Source organism: Rhinatrema bivittatum, chromosome 14 (genome assembly GCF_901001135.1).
Source record: "Rhinatrema bivittatum chromosome 14, aRhiBiv1.1, whole genome shotgun sequence".
NCBI lineage: Eukaryota > Metazoa > Chordata > Amphibia > Gymnophiona > Rhinatrematidae > Rhinatrema > Rhinatrema bivittatum.
The window spans coordinates 17,511,379-17,534,170 of NC_042628.1; the positions used below are offsets into that span (position 1 = coordinate 17,511,379).

Sequence of the window (22,792 nt, forward strand, 5' to 3'; positions counted from 1 at the left end):
AAGCTGCCGCCCCGCACGCGCACTGTACTTTGGGAAGAAACGGGGGAAAAGGCGAGCAGCACGCGCGGATCCCCTAACCCAGGCAGCGCGCCAGCGTGAGTCAGCAGCGCCACCTCGTGGGCACAGTTCAAACTGCAGGCATCTGTTTGTATTGCTTATTAGGCTCCGTGAAAAACTTACCAGCTGATTAAAAAAATAAAAAACCGCTCCCGGAAATTACAGCTATTTCTTTCTTCAGTTTAGCGTTAGTAAGAATGACCGAACCGAATTTTGTTAACCCAAGGTCGGAGAAGAAAACCCACAGTAAAAAAAAAAAACCACGTTCGTTTCCTATCTTCCTGCCAGAAACAAATCCGGTTGGTTCAAGAGCTGATTAAACGATATGTCCCTGTTCCGCTAAAGCAAGAATGTAGTAGAGATAGTTGTATATAAATTAAAAATCTTAGTGTACAGGGCTGTAAAATCAATTATATACTTTTAGTTCGTCTCAACTTTCGGGTGGTAGCGTGGCCGAGTGGTCTAAGGCGCTGGATTTAGGCTCCAGTCATTTCGATGGCGTGGGTTCGAATCCCACCGCTGCCAGTACAACTTTTCTGTTTTGTTTTAATTAGAAATATAAATGTATTACTTTAATTTTTTTTAAACCTACTATGAGATGATCCGGCCAAGTTGATGATAAAAAAATTGGTTGTTTTGTTCTATCATATTAATAAATATCAAATAAATAAATAAATAAAATAAATAAAAAATATTGCAAACGTATGTATCGTTGTAGCTGTGGGTGGGCAGTTGAGGTGGGCTAGCACTGGCCTCATCTTCCTGCTTCCCAGTGGTATTTTATTTTATTTTATTTTATTTTATTTTATTTTATTTATTTATTTATTTATTTAATTAATTAATTAATTAATTAATTAATTTTATATACCGGCAACCGTTTGCACATCGTGCCGGTTTACAGATAACTTACAACAATGGATATATAGGCAAAGCCTTTACAAGGAACAGTGTCTAACATGCGCTCAGAAACAGAGCAAGTAACTAGCAAACTTGTGGAGGGAGGGGTAGGGGTGGTCGAGACGGGGGAGGGTGAGCACAAGTACAAAAGGAGTAATAAGTACAAGGGTCGAGAGATTATTGATATATTATTGATATATTTTCTTTAAAAATATATATATATACACATCCTGTGGGGACCAAGAGAAAACTTTTCTTTCCTCTTTTCTCAGGAAGGAGAAAAGAAAACAAGTTCAATACGATTGCCGGTCTGGCACCTGGCAGAAAATCACTACCATTGCATCGTGTAGCCCATGCTTCGCTCCTTTGATCAGTTTCCAGTCACAGCAGCTTAGCACGCTAGCATGGCTGGAACTTCCTACAAGGTCTTCCTGCAATTTATCACAATCTGCTTGTGATTTAACTATTTTGTATCATCTTCAAATTTGATTACCTCACTCATCGTGTTTCTTTCCAGATCATTTATAAATATATTGAAAAGTAAGGATCCCAATACAGAGCCCTGAGCTCTGTATTGGGAGCCACTGCCCACTCCCTTCCACTAAGAAAATTGTCCATTTAATCCTACTCTCTGTTTCCTGTTGTTTAGCCAGTTTGTAATCCACGAAAGGACATCGCCACCTATCCCATGACTTTTTACTTTTCCTAGAAGCCTCTCATGCAATTGTAGCTTTAAAAACTTGATACTCCTTCTTTGCACCATTCCAGAGAATAAAGAGGTGATCTGCCCTACAAAATCATTAGTAACTTTCAGGTACCTTAATAATGCATGTCTCACATCCAAGAGCCTAAGTTCTCCAGTATGAGGCTCAGAGGAATACAAATCTGGAAAAGCCAGAAGTTCCACAGTCTGATTAACATGGAACGCCAAAACCACCTTACGTAGAAAAGAGGGCACTGTGTATTACGACACCCCCGACTCTGAAATCTGTAAATAAGACTCTCGACACGACAACACCTAGAGTTCCGAAATCCTCCTGGCTTAACAAATAACCACCTGGAAAACCATCTTAAGAGTCAAGTCCTGAGTGGCTTGAACGGCGCCTCACACAATCCTTTAATCACCAGATTAAGATTCCAAGATGGACAAGCCTTCTTCACCGGAGGATGCAAATTCTTCACCTCCCGAAGAAAACGTATGACATCCGAATGTGCAGAATATACCTCTGTACATTACCTCAGACACAGCTCAAGGCTGCTAACTGTACTCTAAAAGAGTTAAAGGCTAGACCCTTGACCAATCCCTCCTGAAGAAATATGCAATACAGTAGTTTGAATAGACTGCACCCCATTAGCGATACACCAGGACTCAAAACCTTTCCAAACGCGCAGATACGCTAACAATGTGGAGGTTCAGCCTGGCCTGCATCAAGCTTCTGGATAACCCTTTCTTCTCAGCTGTCTCCTCTCAAAAGCCGGGCCGTGAGACAAAAATGAACAGCCTGGTCCAAAAATATTGGGCCCTGGTAGAAAATATCCGACAGATGGCCAAATCTCAGTGGCCCATCTATGGCCATGTTGACCAGATCTGTGAACTATGGATGGCAGTCACTTTGAAGCCACCAAAATCATGTTGCCTGCACATTTCTCTATCTGCCATATCACCTTACCTACCAGTGGCCATAGGCGAAAGACATTCAGCAGCACATCTCGAGGCCATAGTAGAACTAGAGCATCGGCACTCTCTGCTCTGTATTCTCTTCACCGGTTGAAAAATCGAGCCGCTTTGGTATTTCATCTGGTTGCCATCAGATCCATGTGAGGAGAGCCCCATCTTTTGCAAATGAAACACATCATCACGTCCGACAGTTTCCATTCTCTAGAGTCTGCATGAACACTGTCCAACCTGGTGATGTGAGCTGCTGCTATTTTCTCCGTGTTGCTCCACCCAGAGAATCAGTTCCTGAGCCACCACCCAGCTCTTGGTTCCTCCCTGTTGGTTGATAGAGGCTACTGTCATTGCATTGTCTGATAGGACTCTCACCGGATGACCGTGCAACCGAGGCAGAAAAGCAAGCAATGTGTACCATACTGCTCTCGTCTCTAACCAATTGATAGATCAAGAAGCCTCTTTCTTTGACCACTGGCCCTGCACCCACTGGTCCTGACACACTGCTCCCCAGCCGAAAAGGCTGGCATCAGTGATGGGTATCACCGAATCCAGAACCTCAAATTCCACACCACGTTCCAGATTGGCCCAAAGAAGCCACCATGAAAGACTGTCCCTGTCTTCCCTCTTGAGCAGAAGGGGAAAATGAAACTCCGCTATTTTTACTGTAACGGCCTGATAGTGCAGAGGGTTCAGCTTTCTAATGCTGTGTCCTAAACAAACTTAAAGGAGAGGTCTAGTGGTTAGAGTAATGGGTTGAGAACCAGGTGAGCAAAGTTTAAATCTTGCTTTTCCACTAACACTTACTGTGACCTTAGGCAAGTCAATCTGGGGTCTATATTCAGCGTCATTTAGCTGGATATTGGAGAAATTGCTTACCTGATAATTTCATTTTCCTTAGTGTATAGACAGATGGACTCAACTTGCAAGTTATCTAACCAAAGGCCGACTTTTGAACATTCTGGGCACTTATCTGGCTAAAGTTTAGCAGATATCTCATTATCCAGCTAAAATTTAGTCAAGGTTTTCAGGCCCACCCTGATCACAGATGTGGGGAGTGGCCATTGTGTGCTGGAAGAAACCTAAGAGTTAATCTGAAATACAATTATTGTATAATAATGTTAGGTTTCAAACTCCTACACTGGGAGAGAAGAGCCCTCTGAAGAGGCCACATATGTGCAATTGCCCAAGGCACCAACTCCAAGGTCGAAGCCATATAACCCAGGACTTGCAAATAGTCCCAGACTCTGGGTATTGCCAGCCCCAACAAGTGTTGAATCTAACCCTACAATTTCAGGGTCCTCTCTTTCATGAGAAACACTCCCCCCTACCCCCAGCGTATTGAACCTCACCCCCAGATATTCCATGGTCTGAGATGGCTCTTCGTAAAATTCCCAACCCATCCTAAAGACTGCAAACATTGCAGCACCTTCTACACAGACTGCCAACAGAGGTCTTCCGACTTCGCTCAGATGAGCCAGTCGTCCCAGGTACAGATGCACCAGCACCCCCTCCCATCTCAAGGCCGCCACCACCACCACCACCATCACCTTGGTGAACATATGCAGAGCCATTGCTAACCTGAATGGAAGGGCTGAAAACTGTTTCCCAAGGACCATGAACCTCGGGAACTACTGGTGCTCCTCCTTGATGGCTATATGCAGATAAGCCTCTGTCAGATCTAGAGATACCAGATACTTGCCATTGTGCACAGCTGCGTTGACCGACCTCAAAGTCTCCATGTGAATATGTTGAACCATGAGGGATGAATTTACCCTTTTCAGGTCCAGAATTGGTCAAAACGACCCTTCTTTCTTGGCACCACGAAATAGATGGAGTACCTCCGTTTGCTGCTCCTCTCGCGGAACTGGTACTATAGCACCCTGTTGCCTTAAGCAGTTCACCGTTCCTCTGAATTTGTGGCACTTGGGAGTTTCATTCTTTGTATTCTTATAATTTTTACTCTTTTGGTGTGGATCCTATTTTTTAAGTTACAGTAAGTTTATTATTTGAACACCAACCTAAGTGTTCTGCTTCCTCTGTTAAAGATGACAAGGAGTGAGTATCTTTACTATTGGGAGACTGTTGTGAAATGGATTCCCACCCATGCATCTAGAGCCCTGGAGGCTTAGTTCTCCTCCCCGCCCGTGAAACCCTGGCATCGCAGTGGCTAACTGTGCATGATTGGAGAGAAGAATGAGAGGTCCGGGACACTGAGATTGGCCCTGGTGGCTGTGTGCCCCTACATTCTGGCTTAATCCAAATAGAGCTCTTTTTCCATAAGAACATGCCATGCTGGGTCAGACCAAGGGTCCATCAAGCCCAGCATCCTGCTTCCAACAGTGGCCAATCCAGGCCATAAGAACCTGGCAAGAACCCAAAAACTAAGCCTATTCCATGTTACCGTTGCTAGTAATAGCAGTGGCTATTTTCTAAGTCAACTTACTTAATAGCAGGTAATGGATTTCTCCTCCAAGAACTTATCCAAACCTTTTTTAAACCCAGCTACACTAACTGCACTAACCACATCCAGTTTATATTGTATGGAAAATGTTATTTCTGTCCTATGTATGTCCACATTTATACTGAGGTTTGCTGTAGTGCTTTAAAGGTTACCTGTTGCTAGTCTGTGTAATCTGGGCGTTACTGTTACCGAATAGCAGAATAAGGGCACTGTACTCTTGAGTAGTACTGCAGCAATTGCAGCCAAATCTTATTTTAAAGCAACCTGGCCTTTTTACCTGCCTCAAGGGGCTAGGCCTGAGGTGAAAGGGTTGCATAAGAACAACACACCCAATATGATACTGGTCATAAAATAATGAGCATGTAAAATCCATAGCAAAAGCCTTAAAAATGAGATAATTGTACAAATGGCCCTCAGTTTTGGAGCTCTCACCATGTCAGTGGCGAGCCAATCCATCCAAAGTAAATCACAGAAGAAAATCAAATTGCTAGACACAGTGTCCAAGAAAACATATGAATTTAGTAAAGAATATTAAACGAAGAACAATACCAAAACAGACATGTTGAGGTTCTTGTTATAATGTAAACCAAAGTGATTTGTAACTTGTTACAAGAATATCGGTAAATAAGAGTCCTAAATAAATACATAAATAAATAAATAAGGATGAAGATTTCTCGTGGAATTGAAATGTATGCACTATTTAATCTGCAATTGACTTTTTTCTACCCTAAATTTATTAAGCTAAATACCCATCTTGAGGATGGCAACAGATATATGGTACTATCTTTATTTTTTTTAATACTGTGTTTATTTAATTTTACAAACAGAAATTCTTAAAAACAAACAACATTGGGCAGAGACGCATTAACTTTGATGTCTGCAGGATCTTCGAGCTTTGTTCTACAAAGTGATGAAGCCAGGAGTTTAAATCACCTTGACCAAGTGAGATCCAATCAAAATACATTTTCTGGACCCGTCTGATGGCTCAAATGCATAGCATCTGGGGTTGATTCCCGGGTCAAGTCTTCTGCTCCCAGGGCTGGTAAAGGCTGGGGAGGCTTCAGAGGCAGCATTCGCAGCCCTTGGGTGGGTAAGATGTTCCATTCATTGTACAACGGCAACACCGGACCCACGATTTGCAGGGGCTCCAGAAGGAGCCCTGTTCTGTGCTCCCTTGGCAAGGACTGTTACTGCAGTGACTGAGCTAAGTAAGCTAGGAGGAGATAAAAACAGGGGGGAAAATGCTGATGTAGTTGAGGTTCACGGTGCCACAGTCCAACAGAAACCAGTTTCATTTGAGCTGGAAGCCAGAAGAGCTGAAGGAAACTCGTTAGGCCAAAAATCCGCAAAACCCATTTTCTAACCTTTGAGGAACTGGGAATCTGCTTGACCAGAGGGAGAATTCAGATACCTTCACGGTCCCATACTGCTCCTCCTCTCTGCTCTCTCTGGTGCTGATTTCCGAGTTCTTGTGACTGACTGTTAACATCGTATCAGCAGCAAGCACGGGAACTGAAAACGTTAAGTCTGCACATTTCATATTGTTAAGTTCAAAGCCAGCTTCAGTTCAGGTGGAGATGCTACGAACAGAGAGTTAATGCAAGTGCTGCCCTTCCTGCATTCTCATCTAGGATCATTCTCAGCAGTGATCATATTTGCCTGCCCTGTGAAAACAGATATTAGAATAAAAAAAAAAAGTATGAAAGATCTGCTTGTGTCACTCTAGAAATCAATCAAGCTAACTTTAGTTAATCAAAAATTTCAGCTGGCACAATATCATCAACTTTTTTAAGAAAATGTGCGGCCATGCGTGAGCAGCTTAGTGCACATTTGTATTTTGGAATCAATGCTCGCAAAAGAAATACCTTGCACAAAACTATCAGAAGCAAGCAATTAATAGCACACACCCCCACCAAAACAAAAAAAAACAACACATAAATAAGGAAACTTGTGCTGGAAGCAACCTAAGAGTTAATCTGGAATACAATTATTGTATAATAATAAGTTAGGTTTCAAACTCCTACAGCGTTTACTGCCCTTGATGCCATTCACTTACCTGTGGTGAAACGATCACAAAGTCAGTTTTGTTTGAAAGAAGATTTCAGGTTATCACATTCAATCCAAGGAAACAGGGCTGAACCATTCCCAAGCTTGTGAGCACTTTCAAAACAACACAGCTTTGCTTTTAGTTCTCCCTCTTCACAATCTATAATCGGATGGTAATTTAAATCAACACAATCATTCTTCACGCAGCGGCTTACCAGAGAGATCGCTTCCTTCAAATGAAATGTCCTTTGGGTGCAGCTTCATTTGCTTTTCTAATAGTAACAACCTATTTGAAGACAAATGGCAAGCAAAACTATCACATTAGCTTTTGATGGAAGAGAAAATGACATGTATTTCTCATTGACCAATTCAATATTTCCCCAAAAGCTAAATAAAAACGCCTCTCACTATAAAATTAAGTTAGCATTAAAGAGACAGATCATTTATTAAGGGAAACTTTATTTTCTGTGTCAAAGGAAATGAATTGAAATATTATCATGAATCAAGAACACTTTTATGCACATTTTTCAGCCTCCCTGAAGAGTTGTTTAGGCTGTAGAGGATCGTTTCCCATTGCTGCCTGAGGGCTGAAGATGGAAGGCCTTCGGCGCTGTTGTGTGCCCTTGGGGGTGATTACTGCAGCGGCCCTGCTGAAGTGCCCAGACTCCACTGGCCCACCAAGAACTCAAACACGGGCTTCCTGCACTGCACAATCCTGAGCGGCAAGATCCTGTCCCGGTAACAGCTTTCAGGGGTGGTTTAAACACTTGATCACTGGCTGGTTAATAACTTGACCACAACACAACTGGCAGAAGAAGAAAACCTGGTTAGATAAGAACCACGAACAAGTACTGCACAAAAGGTACATACCGAAAAGATCGAGCTTGCGTTAAGAAGCGTCTAGCTTTCGTTATTTCTTTAGTAAGTTTCTTTAAGTCGTCCCCTTCAAATAGCGGAAGAACCGGATCCTTTAAAGAGAAATATAAAAATGCCTTCATTTTTAGTTTATAGGCATTGATGTCAATCTCAGAGCAGAAAACACATTTAAGTTAGTGAAAGAATTGTTTAATTCAAACACCTGGCAATTAATACAGGAAAGCAAAAGCAAGTTTTATTTATGTTCCTGTGGAACTCGAATGATAGGGATAACAACAATAGATCCAGATGATCAATCTCAAATGTCCAATAAGCAAGGTATATCTGTATCCTCTTGACCATCAATGAGTTTTCATGTAATCCTTTTTAAAATCAGTGAACGTGGATATCTACCCCATGGTAAATATTTTATCCAAAGTCTCTCCACAGTGGGATAGAGGGTCCATACGCCACTTAATTCATTGTGAAACAAAATAGAAGGCTGTAAGAAGCAAAGAATAGCTGAAAGCGTGCTTGTAGGATGTGAATAAAAACCCATACGTCTTCATCAGTAAATCCCTCGGTCAGCATTCTGTGCGCTACGAAGTGCCCATCCACATCTCCGTGGCAACGATGGTAGCGTCCTCCTGTCTGCCAAGCTAGCTTCTTCAGAAATTCGTTAGCCGTTCTATGAATTGCGAAGAAAAGGGAGAGAGGAATTACATGCAATCTGCAAAGCTGGTGCAACGTTTAAAAAAAACCCCCAACAAAGAAAAAGCTGACGGCTTAAATCATAAGGATAAACAATCTGGCCAAGTACATAAGAACATAAGAAAATGCCATACTGGGTGAGACCAAGGGTCCATCAAGCCCAGCATCTTGTTTCCAACAGTGGCCAATCCAGGCCATAAGAACCTGGCAGTACCCTGGCAAGTACCCTGGCAAGTACTCCTCTCTGACTACAGGACTAACAACAAAAGACTTTGGTGTCCATGAAAAGGGATATATTTCCACAAACCATCTCAATGGAGAGCTAAAACATAACAGGAAAGGTCTTTTAGCAAGAATTTTCAGTATAAATTTAATAAAAATCTACAAAGCTTATCCTAAAACATTGCTTTGCTCCATCTAGTGAAATGAAATTACCTGGTTGTTTACAGAGACAAAAACCTGAAAGATGATTTTGTAAGGGTCAGCATGAATCTGCCCCCTAGCCCAGCTGCATGCACTGTTGCGTGGAAGACCCAGATTCAGTTCCAGTAGGCAGCGCCTGTCCCTTCAGAGGCAGCATTCGTAACTCTCGGAAGAGAACAAATCCTAGCCATTGAGCAGGGCTGGATTAACGGGGGATGGGGGCAGCCGGGCAGAAGCTCAGAGTGCTGGCCCTGTGGCAGGGCACCGGGGGGGGAGGCTTGCGGCGTTGGCCGTGCAGCTGCCGCTGCCTGGGCTTAACAGGACCCCATTCATCCACCTACTGGGAGGGAGAAAGAAAAACGGGGGGAAATCACCCCAGGCAGCTGCAAACGAAGAATCACAGAACCGTAGCAAAATAATGGGCTGGTTCCAATGGAGCTGGAAGACCAAAAAAAAAAGGAGAAGGAAAATTCTGGGTCAAAAAAATAAAAAATCTAAATACAAGACGGAATGGGCTGATTTGAGCTGCTCCCCAAGTATCAGGTTGAGCAGGAGACTCGACGCCCTTGGTCAGACAGAACGTTACTTTATGAAGTTCTCACGCTGACACGCGTGCTGTGCACCTGCAGGGGGCGCTGCGGCGCGGCCAGGTTTCCTGCCACGGGCCACGGTAAATACCTGTCTGAGCAGTTAAAGGAAATGGTGTGCACGGCGACGCTCCTGTCCTTCACCAGCCTCTCCACCTCTTTCAGCACCAGGTGGCAGCTGGTGTCCGGCTTGCCGTCCGTCAGCAGGTAGAGTCCTTGCACGTCCTGCTGCTGGAAAGCTTTCTGGGAAAACAAAGCGCCGGGCTTGGTGAGGGCTTAGCACATCGGAGAGCGCGCACACTACACGGAGCAAGAGACGACAACTATTTTAAAATGCAAATGAATATGTTGATGTCCTCGTGTGTTTCCTCCTTGAAATGCCGCTCAGCGAGAAGGAGAGAGGCTTTGTGTGTGTGAATACCAAGGATAATGTATTCATTACCCGAAATGCCTGGACTGCTGTGTTTTACTATTCCAGAAGATTTCAGAGATATGAATAGCGACATAAGTGACTCCCGAATGATAACTCTGGCTCAGAACTTTGGTTCATTCAGCCATTCCCAGAATCCTCAGCTGGTTGATTTACACTGACACTGTTGAACTATAGTGAATTTCTGACCCTCTCAGACTCAAGAATGTGGAAGATCTGGAAAACTTGTATGCTCTGCAAAGCCTATAATTAAAGGCCAGGTGGACATCAATGGCAATATTTAAACTCATAATACAAGAAAGCTTGGTTCTCACGACAAGCTTGTGGTTCACAGATGCCTATCTCAACTGCAGGAGCCAGGTGAATGAAGATTCCCTGAGGTTACAGCTTTAATTAAAGTCCTGGCACCAGCAACAGAATTCAGGCCTACTGTCTATTCAGAACACAGACCTACTACCTGTTTACACAACACAGAAGATCAAAAGGAGATCAGAAGAAACAAAGTGCATCAAAGCCATGTTGATAAAGGAACTTTTATGGTGGGAGGGTGTTGTCAGGAAAGACAAGTATAGAGTATGATTTTGACAAATGAGTGAAGGATTTTCTCACAAGCATGTTCTATGTATGTGTTTAACTATAAAAGAAGGGTCACTTCCTGCATTCAATGAGATGCTGGTCATTTTGAAAGACAAAGGGCACCCAGTATACAGCATCTCCCAAGAACACTTTTTAATGCCAAATAAAATTTACTTTATACCGTTTACTGAGTCTAAGTGTTCTTGTGTGCCTGGCCCTGAGTACAGAAATTATGTACACGAATCGCCTCTCTCACCCTGTGGTGTCGGAGGGGGTTCTTTTTTACCTCCCTCTCCCTGAATAAGCAGATCATTCTTGCCAGCTCTGGCTGGTTGATGACTTCCGCTGCCGCCTTGTGGGAAGCTTCTACCCTCACTTTGGTAACCCCCCCCACCCCCCAAATCAATATCGACTCTGCCAGCTCAGCACCGGCACCGGGTGGTAACCAGACGTTGCTGGAGCTCCACGGGAAGCATTTACCTCTCAGAATTTGGACCAGTCGAGCCTTTACCTGATTTACTGCCATCTGGCCATTTTTTTTTTCCTCCCTCTCCTTTTGCTTTTAATCGTTATAAGGTGAATTTTTAAAAGCCCGACACGCGCCGAAAAGAGGGGACGTGTGACTTAGGTCGGGCCGGCAGGCGCCGAGCGGATTTTAAAAGCCGGATACGCGCGTACTTGCCGCCGGGCGCGCAGATGGAAAGTTTTTAAAGGGGGGGTGGGGTGGTGGTGGCGTGGCGCGGGCGCGGTCTGGGCGTTCCGGGATTTAACCACGAAATTTGCGAGTAGATACTTCTGCGCACTGGTTTGCGCCGGGGGGTCCCCTGCCGCGGAGCTTTGCTTCTGCTGTAAGGCTGCTCAGCCCGCCGAGCCCATGTCGCCCGCTCTGCTGAACGCTGAGGAGAGGGACCGGGAAGGGACGCCGAACAACTTCAGCTTCGAGGGAAGGAGAGACGGTAAGGAAGGAAGGGGAAAAAAACCTCCCTAAACGTTCTTCTCTTTCTTTTTTTGTACTTGAGCTCAGCCCTCCTGCTTGAGAACACGATCGAACGGGTCTCTGGCTACCAGGGTGGGGGGAAGAGGGCACAAGCCATTACTGCCAAACACGTCCTCTGGCTCCAACCGCTTTTTTTTTTTTTTTTTTTTTTTAAGTCCACGCCTCAGGCAGGCCCCATAACCGAAAACGCTCAACCGAGGGAGGGACCCACCGGTGTTACCTCAGGAGCTCAAGCAGTGTTCAAGAATTCTTCCGTCTCATCCTTTCCTTTCGTTCATTTTTACCACAGGCAATCCCCAGAAGGGAAATGCACATCCACCATCTGCTGGAGACGGAGAATACCGGCGGGCTGATGTCAGGGTGGGGCCATATGTCCGAGATGGAAGCTTTTACTCCGTCTCCATCTCTGGCAGAGGTGCATAACCCACTTGTGAGGATAGACCTGCCTGAGTGCAGGAAGGGAGGATATTAAACTATCCCTTAACTGGGCGAACTGGGAAAACAGCCAATGGAGCGCATGGCTATTAAAATTCCCCCCTATGGTAGAAGCGGCATTTGCACAAACAGGTGCGTGTCTGCTTAAAATTGTGCACACGTGTGTGCATGGTCAGGTTATTTTAATGCATGTGCAAATGTTATAAAATGGTTGCATCCACGGTCGAGGGCCAATGAACACGTGCACATTTATGCCCATGCGCTGGTTTAAAAGTTACCGTCGCTATGTACATCACTTTGGCAACACATGTAAAGCTATCATGCCAATAAAGTTCTATAAATCTAAAAACCCTTTTGTCAGGACAGCACGGAGCCTCAGTCCAGGTAAATGTGAGAGAGGGGAGACTCCAGGATCCAGATAACCCAGGGAGAGAGATTAGGTCGCAACTAACCTAGTAAAAACATGAAAGCCACTAGATCCCAGATGTATTATATTTAATTAGAAGGTCTGGCCTTTGTATGTATCTATGCTATTTCACCCTGTTAGAGGTACAGTTTTAATCACTAGCTAAAAGTGCTGCTTTCCAGTGTGTTGCACTTCCACTAACCTGCACAGCCTGCAGGATGCAGGTATTACCATGAGCTTGAACGTACGATACCCACTGCACAGCATCATGACAGGCATCGTCTGACGCTTCTGCTAGGCATTCTCGCCAAGCCGCCACATTATCTGCAAACGTTATCAAGTTGAAACTAGGAAGGAAAATAACAGTTTAATTAGAAGAAGGAGGGATCAGGGGCTGTCACCGGCACCAGCCCTGGCGACACAGTGCTCTAGTGTAAAGCACGGTCTGACGCACCCCATGCACCTTCCTTTCTCAGTGCAGTTGCAATGATACACGGGATAGTACCTAGGTGCAGAATGTTAGGTACCTTCAGCATGAGAACAGACCGCCTTTAATTAGTGCCTGTGTGCTCTTTTAGAATGTACAGAGAGTTGGGACATTGTTAAACATGTAGCATAAGGTTGTAAATGTTTTTAGAAGGATCTCACTATCGTTTTGCAGGAGGCAGCTGGCAGACCAATCAGTTTGTTCATTATGGGGGTAATTTTAAGACCAGCACAAAAGTATAAAGTTGGTGGATATTTTTTGCCTGCAGACTTTACACTAATTTTCAAAGTGAAAGAACACACATTTGATTTTCAAAATTATCCCAGAAAAACTATCCAGGCACATTTACATCTGCTAATTTGTGAAGATAGTTTTTTTTGTGAAACATTACACATGTACTTTTGAAAATATAAAAGAATACAAATAATTATAAACCCACAACAATTCCTCTTCTTACTGTGAGTAAAATTTCGCACGTACAGGCCCTATGCACATACATTCACAAACATATAGGGAGGGCAAATTTTTTTTAAATTCATTTCTAGGGGTAAAGCACTTACAGAAATGGCTTTAAAAATGATGGGGGTAATTTTGTAACAGCTTGCATACATTTTCCATCCTGCATGTGCTGAAGTTACATGCATGCAAGCTCACTTTGAAGATTATCTCACTAAAGCTGCCTGTGCACATTTAGACTTGCTAACACCTGTGCAAAACGTTTTCAGCCAATTTTACACTCCTACTTTTGAAAATCCCAGAGTATGCGTAGAAGGACAAACCTCTCCCCAACCCCATTCCCAGGAATGGCCCCCTCTCCGTTCTGGTAAATTATGCACCTAAGTTCACCCATATATTGGGCCCTCTCCAAGGGTAAAGCATCATTGTACCTGTGGAAATGCCTTTGAAAACTACTCTCCATATGGTGTAGTTGCTGAATTAGTGTTAATGCCAAGGTTCTCCATCCAAAGAGTTGCTTAAGGCATGGGATATACTCTTGATCGCAATAGTTCGAGTCATGTGCTCTAATAAGTATTCTTAAAATCAAACTGGATGACCTCACAGAAGATGCAGGCATAACTGGAAATTCAGCGTTACTAAGGTTCTTATTAGAAGGCAGTCATATGGCCATTTGTTCAAATCATCTTCCAAGGATCAGGAAGAAATTATTTTACCCGGGAAACATAACAACAGAATGCTGCGCATGCAGAAAAAATGGGTGATTGGAAGAGATCTGAATCCAAGGGCTTGACGTCTACTTTTAACGAATCACTGCAATATTCTTTGGGGACAGGTTCTCGCCGATAATAAGATAATCTCACAGATAACATCTACAGGTGAATGAGGAAGGTGGTTTTAAAACTTGCTTCAGGATCCTGGTGCTATAGAGCCTTCGTTCACATCTCTCCGGGGATTTGCCACCCTTATTTTATATTCCTCCCAATGTACTTAGCCTGATCACTGCAGTGGCAGTCCTGGGCTGTGGGTCAGGCACCAGGATTCCTGATTCTGCTCACTAGGTGTCACCAGCGAGGACCATGACTCTCCCTCCCCTGCTGGTAGCGGTGAACGCCGCCTCCAGAGCTGACCCGAGGAGCGGAAGACCCGATTTAAGGATCGAACTGGGAATCTTGTGCATATCAGTGCACAGCACCGCCACTGAGCCAGTGCCATTCCTTTCTGGACCATTTGAACAAGATCTTTGAGAGCTTTTAACACCTAACCCTCAGTAGCTTTTCACATACCTGTCACAATTTGTTTTCAGCTGTTCCCACATCAGTGAGGTAAGCTCCCTCTTGACCTCTAGTAAATATGGGTCCATAGAACCAGATGTGTCAAGCAAAATACACACTTTTGACTCCAAAATAGTGCCAAACAAACGGCGGCTTCCTATAACAAAACATAAAGGTTATTTTGCATGCAATTTTTTCATCTTTTCAGAGGCTACGCTTTTGCTATGCTGGACAGTGATGACAGTGCCACTGGGATCCTTGCTGTTGGAATTAGGCATGGGGAGAGAAAAGGGGCATGCATGGCAGGAGTGAGAGCAGCAGGCTCCAGAATGAAGCTTTGGGCTATTCCCCAGTTTGCATACGTGGGGTCTCTGAGATCCTGCCTCCCTCAGCAGAGCCAAAGGCATGCAAAATACTTTCAAAGTTTACCTGACAAGAGCCACTGCATCCGCTGTATATAGCGCCGCAGCACTTTCTCAGTTTGTTCAATATACTCCTCCAGTTCTTTAGGCTGAAACTGCAGATGTTTCACCGCGCCCTGAAACGATCCAAGAAAATTAACTGGAGCCTCTAGCCCTTCTGTTATTCTGTAAACTTGTTTATGTGCTTGTGCCACTGTTTCTTATGGTCCATTTTCAGTGACGTTCATACTGAGTAAGTCAGGAGCAGGAAAGTTATCCAGATAGCTTTAGCTGGATATTCAGTGAAAGTTACCCAGACAAGTGTTCTGCTGAATGTAGCTGGATAAAGATATCTGGATAACTTTTGGACAGGGATTTGGCTAGACTTTACCCCGTTAACTTCGTCTGGGTACCACTGCACATTAGCGCTGTCTGGACAAAGTGAAACTGCACCCTAGGAATGTCTCCAGGGCTAACTCTTTTCACCCAGAAAAATTTCGTATGGGCAACAAGGGGTGTGTGTGTGTGTGTGTGTGTGTGTGTGTGTGTGTACAAATCTCAAGTCGTGTACAGCTGACTCCAAAAATTAGACAAACACTTTGAATATTGATCTCAGTTAAATGGAGTTGTTAAAAAAATAAGACACATATTATAGTTTGAAGTCCTTTCTTGCCTAATTCCATCAATCTTTTAAAGACGAATCGCTTATTAAAATGTATTTCTTATGCATATTTGTTATTGCACTATACTTTAATTATGGCCTAGTAACAAGCTTGCAGTGTCCATTCTTTTTATTTTTGGGCTGTTCTTGGCACTCAGGCTGGAGGGGTGCATCCTCAGCACTGTACCTCCTCTGTGGTATGGTCAGGCCAGGCCCGACTGGCCCTGTTGGGCACTGTGGAATTTCTTGGCAGAGGATGTGTGAAAGCACTTAGTGAGGCTGGATTTTAAAAGGGTTTAGACAAGTTCCTGGAGGAAAACTCCAGAAACCATTATTAGCCATGTAGACTTGGGAAAGCCATCGCTTATCTCTGGTTATGAGCAACAAGGACTGGATCTATTCATGGGCATTCTGCTAGGTGCTTGTGACCTGGATTGGCCACTGTCAGAGACAGGATGCTGGGCTGGATGGACCGTTAGTCTGACCCAGTATGGAATTTCTCATATTTCTTGTGACCCAAACTTGGATCTCACACACAGCAGCACATAGCACCATGGTCTGACCCAGGGGACTAGTCCAACAGTCTCCACTCTTTGTGTAATTATTTCCGAAGTAGAAGGAGGCTATTAGACAGCAGAAAAGCTTTCCAAGGAAAAAGAAGACAAGATATTGGATGAGACTCCAAATCTGGTGGAAAAATACCCAATTCAAACCATGGTAGATGAAGAGCATTCAAATATTTCGCCTGGAAGCTGCCTCAAATACGAAGCACATGGGAGATCAACAAAGGCCGACTTGGAGGTGCTGCAGTAAAGTAAGTAGCAGCTTTGGAGAAGTAACTGATCCGAACACCTACTTTCATTTCAACCACTGCTGTTTGTGAATGTTTTCAGAGTTGGATCAACAGACATTCAAAGCAGCAGGTTTTATTCACAAAAGGCTACTTGTTTATAGTATGCTTTTTTTTTTTTTGGATTAACTGAGACCAGTGATCTGCATATCGCATCTGAAAAGCAGTTATTCTGCTATCCAAAATGAAATGCTTATGTGTTTTACTACTCTGCTATATTTCCATGTGGTTGTTCCTTAAAATATGAAACAAACACTTAAGGCTCTCAAGACTGAGATATTGGGACCATGCAGGTGGCCTTAAGAAAATGCAAACTCTGAGCCAGGCACAAAAGACATCCTGCACAGACTGATATTCTGTAAGGCTTGGTTCTTAAAGCCGTTTACAAATGATTGTGCTTCTTACAAGTTTCAAGCCCTAGTGCTTCTCTTCCACAATAGCATAAAATGAGTCCGGGTGCCACACTATCATTATTTATTTATTTATTTTTAATTTTTTCTATACCGAAATTCCTGTATGAGATACAAATCAATCTGGTTTACAGAGAACGGGAACTCGCCCGGGGCTTGTCTGGCCAGGGCTTTTTACATTAAAACATTAAAATTTACATAACATTGCATTAAAACTTTAAAACTTTTTACATTGAAAATGTTAAACATGGCATTAACCCTTTGGTGCCTGGAATCAGGATCTTCCTGATGGGAAAAAGTATTAAAACTTGTAGGCTCTCAATGATTACCAAGGTTGATAACATGGGCAGGGCAACATTAAAATGTTTTTTTGCACAGGTAAACCCATGCCTATGAGCAAGGTTATGACAGGGGAAGGAAAGTACACACAGTGATTCAATGCATGTAACTTTTGGGAATTTACTTTGCTCCTTCTTCAGTACAGGTGCAGTCTATGGGTGCATCATGACTGCAGTGTGTGCGCTAGTCCAGATTTTCAAAGGGAAACTCAGCAGAGAGTTTCCCTTTTGAAAATGAGCTTGCAAACCTGAAGGGACTTTGTACCTGCAGACCTGCAACCCCTCCAGGCAGTGACATTATTGCCCCCAAATCACAAACAGTTTGCATTAAATGAGATCTAGCTCTAATTAGGACACAATCCCTTCTCTGTCTCTGAACCCCACAGAGAAATTGCACCGACTTACATTGACCTCCACACTTGGAAAGATGGTACAGTATTTTGCAGACACTTTCTTGTTTAAAGACTGCACCGTTTTTTTCTGATGGTTGCAGTCTGGACCAAACATCAGACGAGGCAGTTCTAATTTCAGCTTCTTTAAGCTATACATCTTCAACCACTTTACAGGAAAAGAACAAAATGCTTGATTATAATAAATATCAATGAAAACAGAAACATTTACAAAGACTGAACACCTTCTCTTCATACTATTAATCGAACTACTGAACTAAGAGATCAAACGCACCTAAATCTGGTTCATTTTCAGTGCAAAATAACCGATAATGCCTGCAGTGTGTAAACAGAATTAGATCACATTTTGGAAGTAGGCACTAGTGATGGTAGATTAGTAACAGCAGAGACAATCTCTTACTATTTTCAACTTTTGCTAAAGCAGCTGTACAGAGCTAAAATTTTATTAACAAATAGAATCATACACAAACTAGGGCCTTATCCTAGGTGGATGTTCTCTGTCTTTCTGTGTCTCTTCCATAGAACCAAAGAGCTAAGAGAAACAGATAAGTATGAGAAAAAATGTGTGAAGCTTGCTGGGCAGACTGGATGGGCCGTTTGGTCTTCTTCTGCCGTCATTTCTATGTTTCTATGTTTCTATATCTAGCTAAAGAAGGAAGCTGAGCTGGAGTCAAACAAACTTCAGAGATTAATGCATCAGTATGCTGTATCTGCACATGCTAGAAAAGGAAGCAGCCAGTTCAAAATGGATTCAAATAATTCCCTGAGGAAGTTCTACTAACTTAAGATGACATTTCTAGTGAAAAAGGTTAAAATCTGAACTTATATCCAATACGTTTTGAAGCTGAGGCACGTTCTGTCTGAAGGGGAATTTTTTTCTGCTCTCTGAGGAGGTTCGGTGGGCCTGGTCAGGTTTGTTCTGATACAACCTGTGGAATAAGCAGCAGGCCAGGCCTCAAGCTAACATACATAATAACCCTTTCTGGGATTGGCTGGAGAGCTCCATTTATTCAAGCAGTTCAAAGCAAATGTCATGTTTTCCAGATGGTGTATATATTTGATTAAGTTGTAATTATGGGCATTTTAAATAAGACAGTTACATTTACATTTCTGATTGCAAATTAGTTCTGTTATTAACACCTCTTTTGTTGAACAAATTTCCTCTTCTTTTGGCAAGGTAACAAAAGGAATGGACTTTCGAACAGTCTTCATCTTTGGATACTTCTTGAAAACTGCACCTAGCCAGCAAAAAGTAAATAAATAGAAGATCAGTCAATACTTTCCTAAAGAATCTGTCACACGATAGGGTCATTTTCAAAAGCATTTACACACAAACTCTGGTTCTGCAAGTAAATGGGCTTTTTAAAATTACCCAGAGAGGCGGGAACTTCCCTGTGGCGCTTGCTGATGACATCAGGGCTCTCTCCCTTCACCCTCCGCCTCGGCATTAAGCCGTGGCCTCAGAGAAGTGCATTGCCTCAGCGTGCTTGATTCCTGACTTCTGTTCCTAGTTCCTGATTCCTGATCTATTCCTACGTTCCTGTGCCTTGATTCCGGTACCACTGGCTGTCTGGTTCATCTTGAGTTCTTGTCTTCCTGGTCTGTCTTCGGTGTCCCTTCTTGCTCCTGCGATCCCTCATCCTTCTCTTTGTTCCTTGTCTCTGAACTAAAAGGTGCACTCACCTATCCCAGTCTCCTACAGGTAATTTATATTTGAGTATAAATTAACTTTCCAGGTTATTCTTTTTTTTTTAACCATCTCATAGATGTTCTACCACCATCAGCTAGGAAGAAAGTGTATGTAAGTGAAATCTAGCCTTCTCTTTGGCAGTCTGTTCCATTGCCGGCTTGCTGTGAAAGACAAATGAATTTGAAAAAATTCTGTATGGGTTGTTTCACCCTTTACCGAATCAGGCAGGGATCACGTGGTCACAATCTTTATGATCATGCCATATGAAGACTACATAAATCGCAAGTAAACTTTTGTTGAATGGATTCTAAATATGTTATTCACTGTACATTCCTGGATCAGTCCGGGCTCCTGGGTTTATTCATCCGTGCCAGCAGATGGCGACAAAGACTACATAAATCGCAAGTAAGCTTTTATTGAACGGATTCTAAATATGTTATTTAGTGATGGAGAAATCTGTTCCCTGGGAAATGGATTGGTTTTCAACTGCAATCTTATACGTGTCTCATGGACTTTTAGGGAGTGCATCATAAAAAGCTAAATTTTAGCTGTCTGCGCTAAAGAACACTTACCTACACTCTTTCCTTTGTCAGTGTAAAACACAGAGAAGGATGTCTTTGGTTGCTTCTTTGGTTTAACTTCACCAGTCTGAAACCATTCTTTTACTGGCTGGGCTTTAAGAGAAATCAATTTTATATGATTAATGCTTCCAGCTAGAGACGTAATAGATACAGGGCTATCATTTCAAAATTAGTCTGCATTTTTCATGAATAACAATTTAATAAGAAGCAAATAAAATATAATGTGAGCAGTGAAAAACATCCATACCATTCCATACTAAATTCCTTTCATTGAATTGCCTTTGATGCCCAGAATCCATATTCTCACATCATATAGACAATCTCATGAATTTTCCAGAAGGAAAAGGAAGTATTCAACCATCCACTTTTCCAGATCCCATCCACCCAACCCCACATACATGAAAACATAGTGGGCTGATTGATCCATATGTATTTGTAATATATTAATATATTAACCGAGGCATCATAAAAAACTCTTGGGTGAAAGTTAACAAGAAGAGAAGCAGCTCTATTAGTGGAAAAGCTTTTTGTTGTATGCCTAGGAATGCAGTTTGGTTTTATGCGTTTTCTTTGCAAATCTACTGCATTTAGAAACTTTCCAGTTTCTGGCTTTTGTTTTTACTTATTTCTCTTATCATTTCCCTAATAACTCATGACTGAGAAAAAAAAAAAAGGCTGGATTCATGATCTAAACCTAAATGTTTTGCTAGGTGCCATCATACAATAGATTGAGTTTGATCATTTAAATATGGAGGATGACAATTTTTAAAGCAATTCCCCCGAAAAAAATGACTTGGTTGAAGATTGTCCTCCTCTGCCTGCTAAAAGTATGTTCTGGTTTGTAGGCTGGGGAGTAAAACAGCGGCATACTGTTGAAAATGTCAAGAACACGTACTATTTTACCTGTTCTCAGCCACTCGCACAAGCAGCGGGTGCAAAGCACTTGGGCACTCTTAGCGTGCATTCTTTGTGGCTGCTGATTTTCAAAGGGGAAGACCACACACTGCTTCCCTTTGAACAATGACTGCAAGGTACATAAGCTAAAAGTGTCCCTGTATGCTGCAAATAATAAAGACAATTCAAAATTGCCCCCTAAGTTTTCAAAGCAATAAATCTAAAGTTCTAAGCACAACATATAGGAGAGGTTCTTCGGTTCTTCATGTATGTGTGCATATGTACATATGGATGGAATAAGAGAGAGAAAATAGCCCCTTCTACTCTTAATGGAAAGTGGGAAATAACTGTAGCTAAGAACATGGATTTCACTGATCAACCACAGTGAATTCTCTCTATTGGCTGGTCAGTAGTGTTGCATCTGGAGCAGAAAGGCTGCTGTATTTAATCTCAGGTAAGACACTTTTCCTCACAGGGAAAGACCTGGGTTTAGTTTTATTTTAATATTTTCCCCTATTTATTTTTTTTTAACTTTTGGGCCTCCAGCTAAAGTGGGTCAAGGCCTGAGATCCTGGCGCCATGAGCCTTCATTTGCAACTCCCAGGCAGTTTTTCCCTTATTTTATCCCTCCACCCTCAATACGCCTAGGGACCATGCACCAGGACTCCTTCTGGAAATCTGCAAATGTGGACAATGAATCCTGCCACCAGGTACCACCCTTGAGAGACGATCATGATGGAAGCTGTGAATGCTGCCTTTTGCAGCATCGTAGCCCACCCTACCCAGGGAGCAGAAGACCCGACTTGGGGACTGAACAGGCAGTGCCATCGGGCCAGCCCTGCCCATTTTGTCCCTGCCCATGGGCCACGAAGCAGGGGATACCAAGTAACTCCTTATGCAAAATGAGCTCCATCTCCCGGTAGTGTACAAAAAAGGTTGATCAAGAACTCCACAGATAAGCTCCAAGGACTCTGTAGACATTGCTAGAGAGTGAAATTCTACACTAACTTTGGTGACTATGAGTGATGGTTCTGCAAGGTTTGCAACCCACTGAAGCACTTTCAAAATGAACTCTCAGAGTAGATGAGGTTAATAACAATACACTTTTCCAATATCTACACATGAGCTGTACAATGAACTGCACCTGCTGGAATTATAGCTTTGGCACTATTCGGACGCCACATCAGGGCTCTCATTGCATGTTTTTTCTCCCCATGCTGGTCTTCCTTAATATTCTAAAATGAAAAATTATTTCTCATCATGTTTCCTGGTCATAGAACAACATTAAATCACATTTCAGCAGCCTACGTAGGGCAAAGGTTTGCGTGTACAAAGCAGATTTATGCGAAGAAGTCCACTTTGAAAATGAGCAGGTGTGCAAACACGCACATGGTTACACCTGCTCTGTAGCAGATGTAAAAAGGTGTAGATTTATGCGCATACTTTTGAAAATCGAAAATGTGTGTGTAAATGTTTTCCCGCCTCAACTCGGCCCTCCCCCCCCCCCGGAATGCCTCGTTCTAGTGCATGTAAAAGTACAAATAGTGAAAAATGAATGCACTGCTACCAAAGATTCTTGCATTCTTTCCTTATAACACGATGAGGCTGCCACCTGAACCTTCGGGGAGCTTGGAGATGGCCCTTTTTTGAAGCCATTTTGTAGGAAACTTAAGTGAAACAGTTGCCTTGAAAGGGGAAGATGCCTGTTATTGACATCAGGCATCAAATATTCTTTAGACCTGTATATATGCATCCTAGCCCTCAACATGGTTGCATCACTGGGGTTG

General features: G+C 43.0%; 1 protein-coding gene and 1 non-coding gene across 3 annotated transcripts in view; one reads left to right on the forward strand and one right to left on the reverse strand.

Moving 5' to 3' along the window:
• The first annotated feature begins 500 nt into the window (after positions 1-500).
• Positions 501-582, forward strand: TRNAL-UAG. Its single transcript has one exon. It is a non-coding gene; the product is annotated as a tRNA-Leu (tRNA).
• A 5,004-nt stretch (positions 583-5,586) lies between these two features.
• Positions 5,587-22,792, reverse strand: part of VWA3A (von Willebrand factor A domain containing 3A) — a 66,141-nt gene continuing 48,935 nt past the window's right edge. For both annotated transcript variants that reach the window (XM_029577073.1, XM_029577072.1), the window contains exons 23-34: positions 22,150-22,240; positions 20,103-20,204; positions 18,981-19,078; positions 17,836-17,988; positions 15,200-15,308; positions 14,783-14,927; positions 12,756-12,900; positions 9,801-9,952; positions 8,550-8,676; positions 8,004-8,101; positions 7,349-7,419; positions 5,587-6,751 (exon numbers count right to left, since the gene is read on the reverse strand). In XM_029577073.1, the coding sequence (XP_029432933.1) occupies positions 6,711-6,751; positions 7,349-7,419; positions 8,004-8,101; positions 8,550-8,676; positions 9,801-9,952; positions 12,756-12,900; positions 14,783-14,927; positions 15,200-15,308; positions 17,836-17,988; positions 18,981-19,078; positions 20,103-20,204; positions 22,150-22,240 (1,332 nt within the window). In that variant the 3' untranslated portion in view covers positions 5,587-6,710. The remainder of the gene's footprint in view (positions 6,752-7,348; positions 7,420-8,003; positions 8,102-8,549; positions 8,677-9,800; positions 9,953-12,755; positions 12,901-14,782; positions 14,928-15,199; positions 15,309-17,835; positions 17,989-18,980; positions 19,079-20,102; positions 20,205-22,149; positions 22,241-22,792) is intronic.